At 43.3% G+C, this 22911-nt stretch overlaps 1 protein-coding gene across 3 annotated transcripts in view; it reads right to left on the reverse strand.

Moving 5' to 3' along the window:
- Nucleotides 1–4331: 4331 nt before the first annotated feature.
- Nucleotides 4332–22911, reverse strand: part of GRB14 (growth factor receptor bound protein 14) — a 48120-nt gene continuing 29540 nt past the window's right edge. For all 3 annotated transcript variants that reach the window (XM_082236838.1, XM_082236837.1, XM_082236839.1), the window contains 11 exons: nt 15733–15854; nt 14286–14360; nt 12003–12140; nt 11314–11424; nt 10983–11078; nt 9907–9984; nt 8172–8288; nt 8004–8073; nt 7816–7903; nt 6767–6860; nt 4332–4763 (listed from right to left, as the gene is read on the reverse strand). In XM_082236838.1, coding sequence (XP_082092964.1) covers nt 4617–4763; nt 6767–6860; nt 7816–7903; nt 8004–8073; nt 8172–8288; nt 9907–9984; nt 10983–11078; nt 11314–11424; nt 12003–12140; nt 14286–14360; nt 15733–15854 — 1136 coding nt within the window. In that variant the 3' untranslated portion in view covers nt 4332–4616. The remainder of the gene's footprint in view (nt 4764–6766; nt 6861–7815; nt 7904–8003; nt 8074–8171; nt 8289–9906; nt 9985–10982; nt 11079–11313; nt 11425–12002; nt 12141–14285; nt 14361–15732; nt 15855–22911) is intronic.

Here is a 22911-nt window from a genome sequence, read left to right on the forward strand (position 1 = left end):
ACCGCATTTTACCAGCTTCTTTACAAGAATATCATGGGGCACCTTGTCAAATGCTTTGCTGAAATCAAGGTAGGCTACATCCACTGCGTTCCCTTCATCTACCAGGCTTGTAATTCTGTCAAAAAACGAGATCAGGTTAGTCTGACATGACTTATTTTTCAGAAATCCATGCTGACTATTGGTGATCACAGCATTCCTTTCTAGGTGCTCACAGACTGTTTGCTTAATGATCTGCTCCAGAATCTTCCCTGCTATTGATGTCAATAGACTTCAGTATGGGAAACGTCCTGCCCGGCCTGATGTTGCAAAAGTATCTGCACCTTTGCCTTCCGAGAAATCTCTGTTACGACCTAAGTCGCTTTCTTGGCTAAGAGGAACCTGTTTCTCCAGGCCTGTCTTTAGCCCAGGGAGATAAGACAGCTGTTTCAGAACCTTGGATAGCTCCAAGCATGGCCGTTGCTCAACAGAAGCTGGAAGTTGACTGCTGCCTTATGAATTCCTCCACTCAAATGCTAGGCTGGACTACCTGCAGTGAAAGCAAGCCCTTCTTCTCTCTGGCTCCTCACCTGGCACACTCTCTAAGTCAGAACTGTGGAGTGGAAGGTGTTTGGCTCATTAACTGAAGTACCCACCTAGAATCCACCTTGGGTGAAGAATCAGGAACCTGGTGCTGTTTTCTCAGCTTACATTGGAAAAGCCCTGGGCTCAGCTGGCTCCTCCTCCTCCAACTTGGCTATTGCTTGAGCCCAGGCAAAAAGGTCTACCTATCACGCTGTCCAAAGTGGCCAACCCAAATACTCCAGCGAGCAGGACACACTGTTGCTTCCCAGCAAGTGATGCCTAGCGGCTTGTCACCTCTGAACATATACATTTAGTGTAACGTGTCATCATCATCGCCGTCATCATCCCCCTTGCCAGGGCTGGATTAACCATTAAGCAAAATAAGCACATACTTAGGGCATCATGGGAAGTTGGGGGGCACCACAGAAATTTCCCATTGCTGGATTTATTATGGACCATATGGTGCAGCTGAAAGAAAAGGCACCCACAATAAATGAAAAAATTACACACACACACACACAAAATAGTAATAATAGATATAGATTGTATACATTAATATTGGGAATACAACAAAATAGAATCTGGTAACTAGTAAGCTGGCACTTGGTCCACGGATGTTCATGCTTTGAATTGGCTATATATGGGGGCACCAAAATCTTTTAAGTGCTTAGGGCCTCTGAAGCCTTAATCCGGCCCTGCCCCCTTGCCCCAGTTCATGTTCTTAGTGAGCAAGTCACAAACCAAAAATCTCTATCTGAATTAGTCTCTGCTATTACCCATGTATCTGTGAAATTAGAATTGTATGTCACAACATCCATCACCTTACTGATATTCCACCGCATTTGCAAGTTTTGCTACCCATTCACCCCATTTGGAGAAATCCTTTGGGAGCTCTTCACCGTCCTTCTGGGTTTACACCACTCTGAGTATTTGGCGTCATCCACAAAATTAGGCTCTGAATGAGTACGTGAAATAGCACCAATCCCAATACATATCTTTGAGGAACCCACTTTCTATTCTCCTCCATTGTGAAAGCTGCCCTTTTGTTCCTCCTGCAATTCCTGTTGTTTAAGCTGCCTACTAATTCATAAAATCAGCTTTTAAAACTATATGCTATTTCCCATTTAACCTCAGCTAGTAGATAGTCATTGAGCTAGTCACCATAAATAATAATAATTTTATTATTTATCCCCAGCCACTCTGGGCGGCTACCAGCAGAACAGCTTCCATGCATATCTGAATGTACAAGTACTGTTACATAAGCAGCATTACAAAACTCAGTTGAAAAGAGCCTATTCCTGTCTTCCTGGCACTGGAACCTGAAGGCAGAGAGGCTAGTCTGTTGCTGGCACTGTGATCTATCCCAAAGTCTTTGGAATGGAAACCAATCAATCAAAATATGTAAGTGACACTCGCCTGTTAGCAGCTGTTTGCAAAGCATTCTCTCGAAAAGTTGATGGTGAAGCGAACCAAAGCGTGAAATGCAGTACAGATATTGCAAGTGCCTGAGAGAGGGCATTCCCTCCCCCATCCCATAATCTTCCCACCCTCTCTCTTCTCAAAGGGTGCAGGAGTTCTTCCCCTCCTGTTAAAAGCAATTATAGTTTAAAGGAGACATTTGGCGACACGTGACTTGACGGGATAAAGGCTAGGAAATTTGGCAGACCCCGTTGTGAACGTAAAAAATGTAGAGCTCCCCCTCCCCTCGAGATCTGATAAGAAATATTCTTATTTTCTTAGGACTAGACTTATAGTTCTACCTTATTCTGAGATGAGAAGGTGTAGCTGCCAAGACAGACGAAGCATGGAACTTGTAAGACCTACGACAGATCAGAAGAATATGGCAGCGTTACAGGATTCCTAACATGTTTTTAAAAATTGTATCACTCCAAGAACTCCCGTTAAGACTAGTATCCCCCAGAACTATTCTTCTACTCGTAAAAGCTAAGGTGGTGACAGGGAAAAAAATACACATTTAGAGTTGTAGGTACTCTTACGTATGTAAGTGTATCTCTCTCTCTCTCTCTCTTGCCTCTCTGAAGTATGAATTGCGATGGAATGAACTGAGCCGTCTTCAAAAATTGCTAAACAGTGGAACAATTAGCACCGATCATAGGGAAAGCTTCCCAAGGAGCTCATCTGAGAACCATCTCTCTCTCTCTCTCTCTCTATCTATCTATCTATCTATCTATATATATATCCACACACTAACTTTGGAGCCTTGAATAGGATCCCCACCTACGTAGCATTTCAGTCTTCATTTTAATGTCCTGCAACCCTCTGACCCCCTGAAAACTCTCTCAGTTCTGCTTTTATAAAATCTTTCAGGCTCCCCCCCACACACACTTAATATATAAAAAAATTAATTATACAAATCATTAGTATTTTTTGAAAAAGGTAATAGAATGGTTCCAAGAACAAGCTTCACAGAGTATCTGCATATTTAATCATCTGCGTTAATAAATATTTAATCGTTCATTGAATTCAGGTTCTGTCTTGAAGCTTAACTTGATAACAAACCTTGCAACTGGTAGAACTAATTGGTACAGAACAAGTGAATAATTTATAGGGAGAAAAAGCGCTGGGTTTTCGGAAGGTGCGCAGAGACCAGGAAGCCACAGCTGTTTCTGGGAGCTGACAGGAAAACAATGGCGCCTTCTACAAATTCCACAGCACGCTGCTGCCCTCCTGAGGCCAACATTTACCATTGGTTCATATGTCTTAAGAAAGGGCTGTAAGGCCGACTACAAAGTCAGATCCATTAAGTTTTAAATATTCATGCATTTCATTAAAGCTATCATAATTGGTCTACCGTACACATTGATTATGCACAGACCATCAAGTGTTTAACCTCTGAAAGCTTGCGTGCGTATTTAAATATATCTGTTATGTCCTGTCTTGGTGGCTTCAGAGAAATCTCCAGCAAGAAGGAGTTGAGCTAGGCCAGGGAGGGGGAAAGAGAGGGAATGATAGCGCAGGGCTGAAGGAAAAGAGAGAGTGCCTCCAGATGTTTCAGAAACAAAAAAGAAGTGGGGAATATTGCATTAAGTTTCCCTGATTATAATACCAGTGCTTCTGTCCCATTTGCTAACGTTCTTTTCACGCTGAAGTACTTGTTGTGTTATGGACCTGTGGCTTTTTGAGCAATATACAGTGGTGCCTCAGGTTAAGTACTTAATTCATTCTGGAGGCCCATTCTTAACCTGAAACTGTTCTTAACCTGAAGCACCACTTTAGCTAATGGGGCCTCCTGCTGCTGCCGTGCCGCTGGAAAACGATTTCTGTTCTCATCCTGAAGCAAAGTACTTAACCCAAGGTAATATTTCTGTGTAACCTGAAGCGTATGTAACCTGAAGCGTATGTAACCTGAGGTACCACTGTACCAGCATGTGACACTATTATTCACACCAGCAGCAGTGGGTGCCCCAACAAAGAACATCATTGGACGACATCATTACTCCTCACCCTTTCCACAAATGCGTGCTTCTGTTCACCCATGATCTCTCCATGGAAAAAACAACAACAAAACTGTGCACCAGTCTACTGCCCAAAATTTTTTCACTTTACTCCCACCATTTTCCAAATCTGTTGAAGATTCAACTGGCAAACTTTGAAACAGAATCCAAAAATACAGTGCAAAAAATGTGCGGCATGCCGATTGGTCTCACTGCACCCCACCACCATGCTTGCGTCTTTTTTATGTTTTACAATAATTGTGTAAAAAGGATTTGCCTTAAAATGAGACACACCTTGAAAGGGATAAAGGAAACTAGTGAAAAAGACATTTATTGGCGCTTGAAAAATACTCCCTAGGATTGCAGCGTTACAATTTCAGCTTCAGATTCATTTTGTGGAAGATCAACTGTTGATTAGCCAACTCTAACACGAAAGTACTGGATTTTGTTTTGCTATGGTGAATACAAATCCTCCTTTGCAAGCTGAAATTTACATTCACTGGCTTTTTGTTTACTCCCTTCATTTACAAAACTTCTTTGTCAAAAGGAACATTCAGCCTTTCTATCCTACGAGGCTTTGGTGAGGTGTTAACATTTTGGTTAAAATGCAATTCGGGCACAGTAATGTTTTAACTTGCAAGGTAAGATGCCTTTATTGAGCTGGTAGAACTCCACTAGTTGAATGAGATCAGAAAATCTGGTGTGGCCATCATCCAGCGTATAAAACAGCTTGCCTTCCTCTTCCAACTGCAAGAAGAGGAAACACCACATCAACAATAATTTCCATTGTGCTCTGGAATCCTTATTTCATTCACCCAGCCTCTGCAATGATGGTTAGGTGGATACTCATTTGCCACTAAGAACATCAAGACCAAGTATAGATTGGGACTTTAGATCCTCCAACACCTGAAGATCAGCTCCCATCATTCTGGAGCCTCATTTGCAGGCTGTGATGTTGAATCTTCATGTTGCAAAAAGTTTGGAGGGGGCCTTGCAAAGCTGAGTAACGTTTGCCATTTGGGGGGGCAGGGGGAAGGAAGCACACCCTTGTGTTGCCAAGGCAACAAGAAGATGTGCCCCTCTTTTTCTGTATGTACCGTAGCTTCTCAACAAACACTGGAAGCTAATCACTTAAAGGCTGCAGTTCTAAGACAAATAATAAAGAAGGGGATATATATTGCTTTGAAGGTTTTTGCCCATTGTCACTGATTTGCTTCTTCGTTTTTGTGATGTTCTACTGGTTAATATTACTTGCCTTTCTCACCTTGAGGAAGAAGGTAAGCCATAAATCCGAAAACAAAGAGATAGATTTGAATACGCTTTGCTTTAACTCTGGAAGCCCTTGCATATGCCAGGCAGAAGAATGGCACAATGCGGGAAGCTTATCCAGAGATCTGATATTGCTGAAAATATATTAGGAGGGATGAGCAAAGTCTCGAAAGCCACAGGGCAGACTTCCAGCATCTGCAAAATTGGGCCTGCGTCCCTTGGATAGCTCCATTTCGCCCATCCCCATCCCCAACAGGAGCATCAGGCAAAGCAAATGAAGCACGTGGGTGTCCTTCCCTTTAAAAATGTTTTCCAGTAGCCCATTCTAGCCTTTCATGGTGAAGAACTCGGCTGCTTAACTATACCTACCATATTTTTCGCCCTATAGGACGCACCGGCCCATAGGACGCCCCTAGTTTTTTGGGGGGGGAATAAAGAAAAAAAATTATCCCCCCCCAGCCGCAGCTTCAGCGCGCCCCGTGCTCCGGGCAGCAGCCTAGGGAGCCCTGCGGGAACTCCCACGGGCTCCCCAGGCTTGCTGATAGCTTCCTGAAGCCTGGAGAGTGAGAGGGGTCAGTGCGCACAGACCCCTCTCGCTCTCCAAGTTTCAATGAAAGCCTGCATTCGCCCCATAGGATGCACACAGATTTCCCCTTCATTTTTGGAGGGGGAAAAGTGCATCCTATAGGGCGAAAAATACAGTACTTAACCTAGAATTAAGCTCCATTGCCTTCAATGGGACTTACTTCCAAGCAGGCATTATAGCATTGCTGTGTTAATATAGTGGTAAAGACCTGCCTTTTTTGAGTGTTCATTCTGACTCACTGTGTTTTTAAAACATTCCTCTTTTGCTTACTAACGCTGCCCCGTTTTCTGATAAAATATAAGGAAGTTGTCCTTGCCTTTTGACTCTCAACAGATTCTACCAAGTCCTAGGACACTCAAAACATATGGGGAGAAAAATAAAACTAGGACGACAGACCTATAATCTGAAAGAGAGCATATATACAATACATTCATATTCTCTCTCTCTCTCTCTCTCTCTCTCTCTCTCTCACACACACACACACACACACGTATTATTTAATAGATTTCTATCCTAACTTTTAGGGGGAAACAAATCTTACAAGGAAACTCACAATACTGCATTAATTAATTAATTAAAATGTGCAAAACACCGTAATTTAAAACTAGATAACACTCAAAATAATGTGTGTTTGTGTACATACATACGCACACTTGCATTTGGATTTAAGAAAATGCAGAGACTATCGTAAGGAGTTCCATTAGAATTCCATTTTCATGTGTGAGAGGTTTTAATTCTCAAACCATCACTATTTCACAGAAAACTGTAAGCAGCAGGTTTTAGCCATTAGAAACAGAATGAATTACCAAGAGGCATGCCACCGTTTTGGCAGTAGTATAAAAACCATTGAAGAAAAAATTTACTACCGGTCCACAAACTTGCTGGCTATACTTACGGGTACAATTTGAAAGTGCTTTATTTTCAATCCATGGCTCAGTGACAGCACAAAGGTTTTGGGGTTACTCTGGCTATCCCGTACCAAGAAAACACTAGGAGGTGAAGGAAAAGAAACAAGTATCAAACAAGTATGAAAATCTGGCAGCAGTGAGTTGTTGTTAAAGTTTTGTAGCTTTCCTAACAAGCATCAAAGTTTAGGGGCAGAAATAAGTACTTGCTCATGGCAAAGAGGCATTATTTTATCTACTTAAGTGGCAAATCAGTGACAGCAATAAATGAATGCATTCTCAACCTCTCTTAAGATCACTGTATTTCAGCACACCATCTAGTGGCCAAAGAATAAAACCCGAACCAAACATTCACCAGATATCCAAGATCGATGTGTTATCTCAGCAACTTTGTGGTCCCAATTCCACCGTTTGCCAAGCAAGATAATGGGAACGCAGAGGCAGGGCCAAACATGTCAAGAGAGGCTTAGTGGTTCTGTTAGGGTGGGTTGCTATTCTAGGCTGCATCAACAGAAGTATAGTGTCCTAATCAAGGACACTAAATTTAGGAAACCACAAAATACAGTCGTACCTTGGATCTCAAACGCCTTGGCTCCTGAACAAATCGGCTCCTGAGCAATTGATGTGAGTGTTCTGGTTTTCGAACGATTTTTGGAAGCCGAACATCTGGAGCGGCTTCTGATTGGCTGCAGGAGCTTCCTGCAGCCAATCAGAAGCCACACTTTGGTTTCCAAACATTTTGGAAGTCAAACAGAGTTCCGGAACAGATTCCATTTGACTTCCAAGGTATGACTGTATCCAGAAAGGTAGTGACGTCCAAGCTGGTGCCACAAACTCTCTCACCAAATTTAGGACCACCTGTACATGCTTTCAAGGCAGCCACTAGCGTATCATATGCCTGTTATGTCTGATTTTGTTTTATCATTGCGACTTGTGGGGACAATTTGACTGCTCAAACAGTTAACAGTTAGTCCAATTTTAATATAATAATAATAATAATAATAATAATAATAATAATAATAATAGTTGGAACTCTTACCCATCTACCAGTCCTTGTCGCAAAATTAGTTGGTGCGCCTCATCTCTAGAGATCTTATGGTGAAACCACGGCTGTGAACTGTGTATGGCTGAAGTGTCAGGAAGAAAGGGAGGGAAAATTCTTACTAGGATCATTTTTGTGTACAACAATAGTGTTGCATTCCATGAGACTCACTGAATGGTACATACCTATATTTGATGACACATTCTGCAGAGTATTGGGACTACTGTGAGCACCAAGTCGCAGACACCCTTTTTTCTACGTGGGAAGAAAGAAAGAAAATTGTAAATATTTCAGAAGAAAGAAAGGGAAAAAAACCAACAGAAAAAAACATTGTAATGAACTTTTTTTTCTACCCGCCATGCTAATCCTTCTTCCACTGCAACTGAAAGGGCTTCTGTGGGGTTTTCAATCACTCTGGATTTATGTCCTGTGAAGTCCATGGCCACTAGAGAATTCTCTGAAACACTTCTCTGCAAAAAGGAAAAAAAATCCATTTAAAAACATTACTGACCGAAACATTTCACAATATCTCCTCAGTTTTCTGTTTTAGAAACAGCATTTGGCTTCTCCCTGAGCCACTCTCAGAGCAATAATAATCTTTGCATCTATTGATTAGCCAGTTGGAAAGTATATTAAGAATAAGGCAAAAGTGTTCTGTATATATATTGCAATAAATATGTCCTGAGGGATTATCCAGTTATCAAGATCAGAAAAAAAGATATTTCATATATATAAGAGGGTTTACACTCTGCTCTCTGCTTATTTGACACCATAACAATTCTACTCGTACATCTACGGGGAAGATTTTACAGTAGTTAATATAAAAATGGGCGAGATAACTTTCTGACAGCCCCTGCAACAGTGGGAAGCAAAAGAAGAAATAAACGCCTATCTGAGGAGGACCACCTATTTAAATGGTATTAGGATGATGGCAAAAGTGGTAAAAAGAATTATCTATGTCTGGCAGCTAAGTGGTCTTGCCATATCTCTTGCTGGAACGTGACGGATTCTAAGAGCTTATTCTGAGCCATGTAACTGAGTGAATAGAGAGATGGCCCACAGAGGGCACAGGTGGGCAACACATGAGCTAGATGTAGCCCTTGGTCACTCTAGGTGCCGTGGGGTATCATCAGCCAGGTAGCACCACTGATTTCGGCACAGGGAGAATAACCTTTTGTCCACTGGGAAACATTAAACATCTCTCCCGACAGCAGCAGTGCTCCCCATACAGTGGTACCTCAGGTTAAGAACTTAATTCGTTCTGGGGGTCTGTTCTTAACCTGAAACTGTTCTTAACCTGAGGTACCACTTTAGCTAATGGGGCCTCCCGCTGCCACTGCCGCTGCGCAATTTCTGTTCTCATCCTGAAGCAAAGTTCTTAACCTGAGGTAGTATTTCTGGGTTAGTGGAGTCTGTAACCTGAAGCGTCTGTAACCTGAAGCGTCTGTAACCCGAGGTACCACTGTATAGCCAAAATCACTCCAGACAACTATCTTGGTGGCATCAGGAGCACTGTGAGGCAGGTTAAACACTGTATGTGTGTGCAAGAGGTGGGAAAGTTTGTGTGTGCGTGTTTATACGCATGTGTGAGGTTTTGTGTGTGTGTGTGACTGTACCCCCCTTTACCTACCACTACATGTGGGCCTTGCCCCCCCCCAAGCTTGTCTAGCTCAGAGATATAGGCACTGTCCTCCCCACCTTTTGTTGAGCTTGCATTGCACTCTATATAGAAGCAACCCAAATACTTTTTTTCCAGCAGCTGCTAAGATACAGGCACATATCAAAATGGACGAAAGCATCTCACTGAGGTTCATCCATATGATCCTGTGCATGGTTCATGTAAGGGGAGCAGGGAGCTACGGTTAGTTTTAACATCTTTGACAGAAACACTATGAATTAAAATAGTATGAACTAAATAAATCTTTGCAGGTAATGGGATGCCCTGAGAACAAATTACAGCATAATGTAATACTCTGGAAATACTATGGAAAACCTAGTGGATAACTGGGGCAGGGTGGGGGCTGGGAGAAAGCAGGAGGCCAGGTTTTGGGGCTCAGTATTGCTTCATATGAGCTGAGAAGTACTTACCACAGGTGTGCTCAGAGAAATGCACCCACTTCTACCTTGATAGGGGTGCATGTAATTCTGGTAAAGTTGCATCCCATACTACAAACAAAGAAGAAGGATAAGAGCTATTACAGTCTTGTGGATTTCAAGATCAACAGTCGGAAAGTACTCAGTGGTGAATTGTGCCAACCAGAAAGTGGGTAATTTCCATCACACTTTGCCTCTCTCCATAATCTGCCCGCCCCCTTAAAAAAAAAAAAGCTTTGAAGTGATTAGTAGGTAGCTACTTTTCTGTTTCCAAGATAAGGATGTTGACACTCCTTTGCAGGGAGTTTTTAAAAATATTTAAGAACAGAAAAGCTGTCTACCTATGCCAGCATTCTCCTCCAAAAGCAGCCAGCCATATAGGTTTGGATCCTCCCCCCCCCCTTCCAGGAACAAAACAGAGTTCATGGCCCCAGATCTGCCCCATTCACCATTTCCTCTGCAAACCATGGAAATTTCCCCCCTGGGGATTGGGGGACTGTTTAGCATGGCATGTGATATAATTTTTAAACTTCCCTCTTAGTCGTACTATAAAAATTCACCTGTATTGGCAAGTAACCCTGTGTGCCTGCAATCCTAAAATTATTTCCTAGGGAGCAAGCCCCACTGAAGTTAGAGGGTCTTACTTTCAAGACCCTTTATTAATAATAACTATTACTAAACTTTTTATTTGTCGTGTCTGTATGCTTTAATCATTAAAGGGTAACTAAGAGTTATATATAACCACAAAAGGGGGCAGAATAACAATTTTTCCAGCTAATAAGGTATAAGAACCACTAAGATTACTCTTTTTAACTTAGAGAAGTTTTTATTTTACTTTCTATTCACATAGGCTTGATCATTTTCTATTTTTATTGTTTCTTACTACACTGGAAACAAAAAATTTATGATGGCAAGTGTGGGGTATAGAAGTATGTATGTAAAAACAGAAAACACAGAGCTTAAGGAGATTGAAAATACCATTTTTACCCAGAGGCTGTAAAAGAGGAACGAGGCATTTTGTATACAGAAATAATTGGCGAAGGCAATTAATAGGAGAAGAGGACATTTACCTTAAGCAACCGAATTGCTGTCACCCAGCAGGTCCTATTTTGTTCACTTTCTGCATAAAGTTGTTTCAGGTCTCTGGCTCCTCCTGCTTTCTGAGGCTAGAAGGCCACAGCATATTGTTTTAGCATTAATTCATATCTTGAAGACAATACCTGTTGAAATAAAGGCCACTAATTCTCCCATTTCATAATCAAAATTTCATTTTTTTAAAAAAATTAATTTAATTTCAATATTATTTTTCCTGGTGCCAATTTTTAACGGAAGTAAAATAAATCCTCCCCCTCCCCACAAAAAAATATGTTTTATTTATTATCAAAATGGTTAGGCATTTACCTTAAAGCAGAACCCATAGCTGACTGGCACTCCAGATATCTTTTTGCCTGTCAAAGACACATATATGTCACTACTGCTGAATTCACTGAAAAGCTGCAGGTGCCTTGGCTCCTAAAAGGAAGAGCAATATAAAACTATTACGGACATCTTAAATTGTTTACACCAAAAAAAGGGGGGGAGACCGTTCTTTATAATTCCCCAAGTCAGCATCTAAATAATAAAAGAAAGGTGTTTCAATGTAAGGTGCAACAACTTACTTTTCTGAAGTGAAAAAAAATCGATCAACACCCATTTATTATTATCCCTTGTTAATTTATTAGTTGCTTTCTTTTGCCAAAGGCAACTCAGAGCAACTTACAGCCAAAACCATTGTAATGCCTATGCTAGCCTTCACCAACTAAGTGCCCTACAGTTGTTTAGCTGCCTATTTAAAAAAGACATGCTAAAAATTCACTTTGCAAGTTATAAAAACCACTTTCATTTATTCGAATATTAACAAACGAAAACCCCTAGCCCGTTCCATGCCTGCCTGCACCATAAATGTCTTCTTCACTTTTCAGCATCATCAACAAAACCTGAGGGAGGGGGAGCTTGGCTTTTTCAAGAGGCCTTAAGGAGTACAAAACTATCCCTTACTGTGGAGAGAATATGATGCATACTGACTGAGCTCTACCATTTGCCAACCTTACCTTTGACGTCCCCTTAGTGGAAAAATACAGACCCGATCTTCGCAGCAAAAAGTACATCCTTTTCCAGGTTTTTTTCCCTTGCTCTTTAGCATGTAAATAACTGTGAATTTCAGGATACGTACTGGAACTTAAAAACATCTGAAAGGGGAAAAAATACCACTTTGAATCCCACAGGAACAGACCTTTATCCAGCTACTCCTTCCTGTGCATATGTGGGAGCTCTGGAGGAGCTTCGGACTGCGCTGACAGGTGAGGAGTGTGAGTTCTCAGAAGCCTGTGGGAATTCAGCTGCTAAATGGAACACGTTATTTGGTTTCCTATATTGCTAAGCTTTTCGCGAAAGGACCTCAGAGCTTCCACACACTCTGAAAACACTTTGCACGCTGCTAATGTTACTAAGGATATGGTAAAAAGGTAAAGGTAAAGGGACCCCTGACCATTAGGTCCAGTTGCAAACAACTCTGGGGTTGCGGCGCTCATCTCGCTTTATTGGCCGAGGGTACAGCTTCCGGGTCATGTGGCCAGCATGACTAAGCTGTTTCTGGCGAACCAGAGCAGCACACGGAAACGCCGTTTACCTTCCCGTCGGAGTGGTACCTATTTATCTACTTGCACTTTGACGTGCTTTCAAACTGCTAGGTTGGCAGGAGCTGGGACCGAGCAACGGTAGCTCACCCCGTCGTGGGGATTCGAACCGCTGACCTTCTGACTGGCAAGTCCTAGGCTCTGTGGTTTATAACCCACAGCGCCACCTGTGTCCCTAAGGATATGGTAGCCTGCTGTTATTTGGCCACTAGCCTTGCCAGTGAAGTTCATGCCACTGCATTCCAGTAGCTGGGAGTCACAACTGGGGAAAGTTTTGTTCAGGTCCTGCTGGTGGACTTCTCAGAGGCTTCATGTTGGCCACTGTGAGAATAGGATGCTGGAGCAGCTGGGCCTTTGTTCTGATTCAGCAGAGCAGGGCTTTTGCTATTGTTCTTATTTTACTTGTTTTACTGAGCTCTAACATTTGCCAACCTTACATTTGCCAACGCAGACCCGATCTTCACAGCAAAAAATACAGTGGTACCTTGGTTCCCAAACGGCTTAGTCGTCGAACAAATCGGCTCCCGAACGCCACAAACCCTGAAGTGAGTGTTCTGGTTTGTGGATGTTTTTCGGAAGCTGAATGTCCAACGTGGCTTCCACTTGAGTGCAGGAAGTTCCTGCAGCCAACTGGAAGCTGTGCCTTAGTTTTTGAACGGTTTCGGAAGTTGAACGGACTCCCGGAATGGATTAAGTTCGAAAACCAAGGTACCACTATACATCTTTTTCCGCGTCCCCACCCCCGCTCTTTAGCATGTAAAATAACTGATGCTAACAGAAGTAATAACTTTTTAAAAAAATATATTTTCTAAGAAACCAAGTCTGTATGTATCTAATAACCTGTTTCACAACTCCTGTCTGGGAGCCCACCTATGAGAACAATCAGATTGCCAGGCACATGGAACAGGCTATCTTATTCAAATGACTTCTAGTGGTGAAATAATGTGAAAACTATTCAGTGGAGGCTGGTCCGTTAAGACTGAATGGGGCACTGCCCCACCAACCTCAGCCTGCCCACACCTGCCTGCCTCCTTACTTAGACCAGTCCTGAGGGCGGTACTACCCAGTGGCATAGCGTGGGTTACCAGTGCCCAGGGCTGCACAGAGGGGAGTGGGAGGGAAATGGATGGAGTACACATGCACGCTCAACTGTCTAATGGCATCCGTGTCATCCAAGAAGAGATCGCAGCCACAGAGATAAGGAAATAGTCGTTCCGTTGTCTGGAGAGGTCACTTCCTGGTTCACATGGAGAAGCCATTTTCAACAGAGCCCAGCGATGCAAGCATGCACACCCTAACAGCCCTTGTGCCCCCACACACGATGCCACCGGTACTACATGTCAGCTCCCTCCTCCTCCTTAGTTTCAGTGTTGCCCCTTATAGCTGGAAAGAGGATGAGGAGAAAGTTAGAAGATACCATTCACTGATGGTCACCTAGATTTCTGTCTTAACATTTCTAATGAGCACAAGCCATCACTGGCTATCCTTAAACCAGAACTCCCTGTAGAACAGAATGTGAGGGTGAAGAAGGAGGTTTGTTTTATAAAGCACTTAAATTTGGGGAATAGGTAGGGACCATGCCGTTCTTAACAGTGCCGGGCCATGCCAGCCCTATTGTTCTGTCAAACAAAGGCAATGCTTGAGATTTTCAGACACACTCAGCTGAGCGGTCCCATTTTTAAAACATCAACATCTCACCTGCAGTATTTGCGTGTGGCTCATGGCTCCATTGATCTCATTTGAGAGGGATATCAGGTGTGCAGGGAAGAAAGTCTATTAAAGAAAAAACAAAAGTACTAGAAGGGTTCAGGAAACATTCACAGATGCACACCACATTTAGTTAGAAGGCCTAGATTTCATTTCCTTTATACCCTGTTTATGAGCCCTCTTGTAAAATAAGAACAACAGTAGTTGCCCTTGCCTGAAAACAAGGCCTTGCAGCATCTGCTTATATGCTGAAGAACCAAAGCTCAGTGGGAGATCACATGCTTTGAATGCGGAAAGACCCAGGTTCCATTCCTGGCAGGTCCAGTTAAAAGGATCAAATAGAGAGAGTTGCCTGGGCTCTGAACCAGTGGTTACAACCAGAGTAGACAAAACTGGGCTACACTTTATATTTGAGTTTCTTCAGTAATGTTTTTATCTGGATTGTTTTATTTGATATTTTAATGTGTTCTAAACTGCTCTGAGATTTTAAATCTATAAAGTGCTATAGAAATGAAATGAATGATAATAGTGATAGATAGAGAAATAATCCGACTAAAGGCAACACCCAGTGTTCTTAATGCTTTACTCCTGATAATAAACGGAGGGTCTTCCACAGCATTCAGAACATCAAGAGGATTAGTACTTGGGTGGATTTGTTGAGCCCTATGTAATCAGGGTTCTCTCTCAAAGAGATATCTAAAGCTGCCACGTTCAGGTAGAATGTACAGGTGTCTCTCCACTTATGCTTGCAACCACGTTTATGCATGGCACCAGGAAATAATTTAACAAATCAATTTAAACTGGGGGGAAGGCGTGAAACAGACTGGAAAGAGTGGGGAAATGGCAGAAATGGCACAAAAAGAGTGGGAAAACAGCTAGCAATCCCAGCAACCTTTGCAACACTTTCAAGGGTTTCCAGAGATTTACAGGCTTCTTAAGAGTGTGTTCCCCACAATACACAATTTCACATATATATGCAGTACCTGTGAACGCAGCCCCCACGTAAGTGGGGAGATGTCTGAATATGGGGGTGGGGCAACATTCATGTGGCCACCCAGGCAGTGGCATGGGCTAGTACTAATGGGAACAGCTTTGCAGAACTATTTGCAAGTCTGCTATACTCTGTTTGAGCAGCGGCAGCAATAAGTAAGATAAAGGAATTCAACAGAGCCCAAACGCCCTGCCACTTCTTCAACTTATTCTAATAATGCTGTGTTGCCTTGTTAGGTATTTGGCAGAAACTTGTTTCAGCTGACCCTCAGTGCCTAGAATTATATCCATGTTATCAGGGTGTGGGTGTATGTGTGTATGCAATGGTAAAGTTAATTACATTTCTTGGCAATAGTCCGGTTTTAACTGGGTGCCATAACTGATGACTAGCCACCCTAAATATTAAGGATTAGTAATTGAATCAAATCAATATACAGTCATGACTTACCTCGGGGTTTTTGAAGAACTCGTATTTGGCATAATTTTTTCTAAAATAAAATCTATTGCCTTCTTCAATTCCCCATCTTGACTGGATTTCAATCATCATTTCATGGTCTTCAATTATTCTCTCTGGGTAATAAAAGAAACATAAATCCTAGCAATTCTCCTAAATTAATTCACCTCCAGTGGTAAAATGCAAGAATTTGTATAAGTCACTCAAGATGATGATACTACAGTAGCTGTTGTGAAACTTTCGAAAAGGGCTGAAAGGCAAGAAAGAAATGAATGACAAGGAAGGAAGGAAGGAAGGAAGGAAGGAAGGAAGGAAGGAAGGTGAAAGCAGGGACAAACAGGCTGGTTCCTGCATCTGGGCTGGCATGAATATGTCCCCAAGGGTATGACAATGTGAGTAGTTTGGCTCAGTGAAAGATGTCTGACACTCTATGTATTATATTCATCTAACTATGACCAGGGCTGCCCCATTTTGTTGCCTGAGGCAAAAAACAAGATGGCAGCCCTGGTCCATTCCACATACAGATGCTGACCAGGCAGGCTGTTGAATTTTTCTTCAACACGGGTAATGGAAGACTGTCCTTTGGCAAGTCTGGCTCCAGCTACTACTCATTTAATACTTTTACCCCCCCCCACTTCCTCACTGAGTAAACCAAGCAAACCTTCCACAATGAGAAAATCTAAAAATGAGATGCACCAAATCCATAGTCTTGTTAACGAGGCCAGTCGCTATGCAGGACACACGCATCTCCTGTCATACACTTGCTCAAATAAATTCACACTGGTAGATATCAACCTGACATAACGAAGGCCACTTTGCTGCAAAAGATACATTTAATTTTTATGGCAGCAGAGAGATTGAAAAACCACACTGAAGACTGAGCCATGTCTCAAAATATGCTTATTTAAAGACTTTAAAGAAAGCTTTCAAACTGGTCTGACATTTAAGTGTGGTTACATGGATGTCAAAGTGACATTTATGAAAATGCCACCATTTGCAGGTTTGGAAGGTGCAGAAAGTTTTTGGGTTGTATTTTTTTTTTAAAAAAATGTTGAATATATTCAAGAGAATATATTAACCCTTTAGTTGATTGCATTATGGATTATTTAAATGAACAGTCATCATCACCACCTTGGAATGAGAGATGATATCTACAACATGGTTTGAGCAATTTTCCATATTCTACAAAAGCTACATCAAATTTACAAAATTACAACAGCATTCTTGGTCAACCAATACTTCAAAATGCTTTTCAATCAATTAACAAAACTGCCAGAATAAAGAAGAGTGATAGAACATCAGAAAGAATTAATGGTACAGAGCCCAAGCCAGGTCTATACATTAATGGCCTATCAAGTTAAATGCAGTTGTATATGGTGGTCTACCAGGGACTCGTGAAAACTCCCATTCTTTGCTGCCTGCAGGGAAGAAGAACAGAGAAATGCAGGCCGCAATGCATAGTTAGCAGGCTGCATTCACTGCACGGCCTCAAGTTTTGTGCAAGCCTATTCTATGCCATAGAGGGACGCGGGTGGCGCTGTGGGTAAAAGCCTCAGCGCCTAGGGCTTGCCGATCGAAAGGTCGGCGGTTCAAATCCCCGCAGCGGGGTGCGCTCCCGTTGTTCGGTCCCAGCGCCTGCCAACCTAGCAGTTCCAAAGCACCCTCGGGTGCAAGTAGATAAATAGGTACCGCTTACTAGCGGGAAGGTAAACGGCGTTTCCGTGTGCGGCTCTGGCTCGCCAGAGCAGCGATGTCACGCTGGCCACGTGACCCGGAAGTGTCTCCGGACAGCGCTGGCCCCCGGCCTCTTGAGTGAGATGGGCGCACAAACCCCAGAGTCTGTCAAGACTGGCCCGTACGGGCAGGGGTACCTTTACCTATTCTATGCCATATGTTTCTAATGGGGTGTTTCATCGCGTTTATCACAACCGAAGCTAGTTCCATCAAATTCTGCCTCTGGAACAAAGCCCAAGAGATGCCAAACCGTACTTCTTTTGAAAGCCACATCTTGAAAGAAAATTCTAGAAGCTCTTCGGATAACCTGCACTGTTGCTTGGCAATAGACTCCATGGGCTCCTCTGTGCCCACCAGTCCCTTCTGTGGGGCCCACAAGAAGTTTCAGTAAACATCCCCACAATGCACAAAGAGACTTGTGCTCTTCTTGCTCAGTTCCTGTCTGATCTGGCTTGATCTCTCCTATACAGAACACGTCCCCCTACATTTCTCTAGAACAGAGGAAATGTGGAAAGGGCTTCTCTTTGTGAGCAAGTGTGCTGGTGGTCTTCCATCCCTACCCAACTGAGGGGAAAGTGAGGGAAAGGGATGCCTGCACCATTTTGTGGTCCTGGTTCCTTCCCTGCTCTTTTAGATGTGGCAGCCATTTTGTGCTATGGCATGGCCCCATGGCAGCCATTTTGTGACCGGTGCCCACAAGCTTCCAGAAGGCCCCCCCAGAGCGCTGGGGAAAGATTTGCCCAAAAGTAAAAAACACATATACCCCTCTTGCCCACCCTGGAATAATTGGGAAAGCTGAAAATGCACACCCACAGAAATTCTAAAGAAGTACCCTCTGAGAACGCAGAAAAATGGAAGCCTCTCTTGAAGGGGAAGAAGACATCTGAGAAACTGGAGGGCAGATTCCAGCATAGCGCTGTCTGTAGTTATTCCCTCAATCTGCTCTCTTATACCCAACTCGTATCTAATCCATTTATTTTTGTTTCTTGCATCAATGGCTCTGGTCAAGCATGTTTATAGTCTTGTTTTTAAAAAGCACAAGGTCTCGTGGAGTGGCGTTTTCCCCATTTGGGATTCCCGTGGGCGAGGTTTAGGGAAGATTAACGATGCAATTAGGCAGGGGGTAGTTATATTGCTTCCCAATACATAAGCCCCACACTCTCCGCACATCTGTTTGGGGAGAACCTCAATTGAGAAGAAGCTATGGTTTGGGGAGGGGAACCCGTAGCAGCAATAAAATGAGAAAGGTGGGGGTTAGAAATGTGTTCATTTGGTGTGATATTTTGAATGAATGCTCCCTTGTGGTCTGGTTTGTTGAATTTATATGCCACCTCCCCCAAGGACCTCAAAATGGCATACATAGTTCTTTCCTTCCACATTTTTATGCTGTGAACCTTCGGATGAAGGGCAATATACTAATCAACAACAACAACAATCCTGTAATATATTAAAGGGAGTTATGATGGCCAAACTCCTGGACCAGTATGAAACACATGGTTAACTTCAGTTTTACCATTTCAGCCTTCAACTAATTCAAAAAACTAAAAAACAACCAATGCCAGTAGAAACCACAAATTACTGAAATTCTGCACTTGAGTCCCTTGCTAAAAGTTAGTAAAGTATCTGTAAGTTATAAACAACAGCGACACCTAGTGGGCATATCAATGTTCCACACATACATGCAAAAGAAAGTATTAACCCCTCTCCCTCTCTCTCTCTCTCTCTCTCTCTCTCTCTCTCTCTCTCTCAAAGCCTTCACACAGGCAGCAGTGATGTTGTTTAAAACACCGTCAATATTTTCCTCCTTCCCTTTATTTATTTAATCTATTTATATGCCACCCTTTATCCAAAGATCGCAAGGCGGGTTACAGTATAAAAATGAAACATTCCTGTACTGTGCAAATTTAACAGTTTAGATTTATAGCAGTCCTGAAACTCCCATCCACTGCCGGCCCTGCCATTAGGCAGAGTGAGGAAGCTGCCTCAGGCAGCAGATTGCGGGTGACAAGGAGCAGCGGTGGCAGGAAGGCCCTGGAGGACACAGCTGTGAGCTCTGCAGGTTCTTCCCCTAAGCCCCCTAAGCTAGCCTGTTGCCCTGAGGCACAATGGAAGAGGCTGCTGTGAAAATAAGATTCAACTGCCCATCTGACCAGCTTCCGTACATGGAACTGGAGAAGAGAAGCAGTACCAAAAGCGGCTTCCACTAGCAGAACACAAAGTTAAGCTGGTGCAGAAATCCCAGGGGTTGCTCTACCACCAACCTGAAGTAGCATAATGTTTCACTAACTGAACAGGTCGTGCAAGTCAGGGGTGAGGAACCCCACACTCAGGGGCCAAATGCCAAAATTCCAAAACCTTCGAATTCTCCCCGGGGCCACAATCCCCTCTTCCCAGGATGGAGCCCTTCCTTGACCCTGCTAGGGACTTTCATTGGGTGCTTTCCCCCTGGCTGCAACGTGCCCTTGAACTCTCACAATACTTATTTTTTTATTTTACTTTTCTTCATTAAATTCGCATGCCACCCTTCACCCGCAGGTCTCAGGGCATTTCGCTGCATAAAAAAATGCAATACAAAAGCACAAAAACACATTATAAAAACAACAACAGCAACAAAAACCAAACAAACCAGTAACCCCCTTCCCACAAAGACATTTTAAAAGGGGTATAAGATCTGAATCAGCCCAAGGCCTGGTTGTTATTATTATTATTATTATTATTATTATTATTATTATTATTATTATTAGTTTGCTACCCATCTGGCTGGGTTGCCGCAGCCACTCTGAGCAGCTCTCAATAGAATATTAAAAACGCAAGAAAACATCAAACATTAAGAATGTCCATATACAGGGCTGCCTTCAGATATTTGTTTATGGATGAAGGTTTTCGCCTGGTACCTAAAGGCATATAAGGCCTCTTGCATGCTTGAATAGAGGATAGAGAGGGGTGGGTGGGTGGGTAGGTGTGGGAGAGAGAGCGAGAGCTGCATCTAGCCTGCTGCACAAAGGTAGCATTTATATTCATTGTTCTGCTCACTTTTGAACCAGGCCCCTGGCCACCAATGGCATGCAGGACTTGGAAGGTTGCTGAGAAGGGAACACAAGGTTCCCCATTCCTGGCCATGGCAAATGCACTTCCACTGGCACCAGTGAAGAACTCTAGGCATCTTTCACCACCCATGGCCTGAACTGAGCCCGCTTCACAATTTCCTCTTCACTGGGTAGAAAACATGTAGGCAGTAAAGCAGGAACACTGGATTAGTTAGCCTGATCCTCTGATTCAGCACAGCGTGTGGACAATTGCATTGAAAAGTTAAAGAACCTACGAATATTCAAAACATCTGTCAAATCTGAATACTCGAAATGTTGGATTTTGAACATGCAAACTATAATTAGCTACCTGGCATGCTGAAAAATTGCCCAGAATTCCATTTGTGTTTCAGCGGCCAGGTTTCGATGCTTAGAAATTTTGGAGCTCCGGGTTAAGAGAAACCATGTAGTAAAAGCTCTGGAAAACTTACAAGGGAATGTTTTGTCAAACACACACACACACACACACACGGGGGGGGGGGAAGAATAATTTAGACCAAAAATGATCAGCAACGAAAATGATTTTAGAAGGCTCGTGTTGGCCATATTACAGCTGCACAAATTAGAGTGTTAAAAGCAGCTGGCACCACATTGCAAAACCCCAGAAAGAGCAATGTTCTAATAATTAACATGGTGTGTAAACACTTAACACACACACTCATTACAAAAGCTGACATGTGATTATTGCAGTAAATAGAAGCACCATATTCAATTTGCGATGATTTATAGGTTCGGGCCTTTTATTCATGAACCACTGGAACAGCTGCTGGGTCTGTTCGTAAGAGAGTTTGGAGCACAGCTACCATGAATTATTTATTCCTGAGCTAGTAAGTAACACAAATACGTCTTTTCCCATCTCTTACTGAAAAGAAACATTTCACTTCTGTAATGCAGGGGTAGTCAACACAATGCCCTTCAGATGTTGCTGAACTACAACACCCGCTGGCCCCACCTGTCATGGATGCTTTAGTTGAGATTCCTGCATTGCAGGGAGTTGGACTGGATGACCCTCAGGGCCCCTTCCAACTCTACAAATCTATATAGTGGTAAGGTAATGGTAAAGGGACCCCTGACCATTAGATCCAGTCGTGAACGACTCTGGGGTTGCGGTGCTCATCTTGCTTTACTGGCCGAGGGAGCCGGCGTACAGCTTCCGGTTCATGTGGCCAGCATGACTAAGCCACTTCTGGCGAACCAGAGCAGTGCACGGAAACGCTGTTTACCTTCCCACCGGAGTGGTACCTATTTATCTACTTGCACATTGCTTTCGAACTGCTAGGTTGGCAGGAGCAGGGACTGAGCAACGAGAGCTCACCCCATCGCAGGGATTCGAACCACTGACCTTCTGACAGGCAAGTCCTAGGCTCTGTGGTTTAACCCACAGCGCCACCCGCGTCCCTCTATACAGTGGTACCTTGGTTTAAGAACAGCTTAGTTTATGAACAACTTGGATTAAGAACGCTGCAAACCCGGAAGTAGGTGTTTTGGTTTGTGAACTTTGCCTTGGGTTGTGTTCTATTTGTAAATGGAGTCCCCCACTGCTATGGAAAAGCACGCCTTGGTTTAAGAACGCTTTGGTTTAAGGATCAAGTTTGTAAACCAAGGCACCACTGCAATTCCATGAATGGGGGAACCCCTGTGCGAGGCCAAGATTTTATGGGGTGTCCTTAAGCCTGCAGGCTTTAGGAAGGAGGCACAAGTCTCCGCCAGGGTGCTAGAGCCCTCCCAACTCCTTCCCAAAGCCCCGTAAGCGCTTGCCTGGCTCTGGGAAGGAGGAAGGACTCTAGGACCCTGGCAGAGCCCTCATGCCCCCTTCACAGAGCTGGGCAAGTGCTTACCAGACTTTGAAAAGGTGCTCTCCTTGGTTGTACCTAAATCCACCTCTGTATGCACAGAACTGAGCCCTCGTCAATTTGACATCACAGCCAAAAAGGACCATGAGCCAGGCTTCTCTGCCCCCACCAGACCTCCAATGATGGGCATGATCTTTCGTTCTACCTCTGGGGTGAATATTATTCCCTCTTTTCCTGTCTGTTACTGCAGGTTCCCCTTGCGCGTTTTTAAAGAATGTGCAATACGTGAAAGTGCTTAAAGCCAGCATTAGATCTGAGGCTTACTGGGCACCTAAAATCTGTACTTATCTTACCGCTCATAAGCGATTATACTAACGACAAGCTGCGGCTGCAATACGCCCGGGCAAGCATTGCTAATGTAGCACAAGCTGTAAAAGTTCTATCTTTCACGCTTATTACTTAATTCAACACAGCTTCAGAACCGCACAGCTCAAACGCTGCTGGCATAGCACGGTTTGATCTGGGCTTTCAGAAGTTCAACAGCCGCAGTTCTGAATTCC

This window comes from Podarcis vaucheri (genome assembly GCF_965113315.1).
Source record: "Podarcis vaucheri genome assembly, chromosome: 1".
In the NCBI taxonomy this organism is placed as follows: Eukaryota; Metazoa; Chordata; class Lepidosauria; order Squamata; family Lacertidae; genus Podarcis; species Podarcis vaucheri.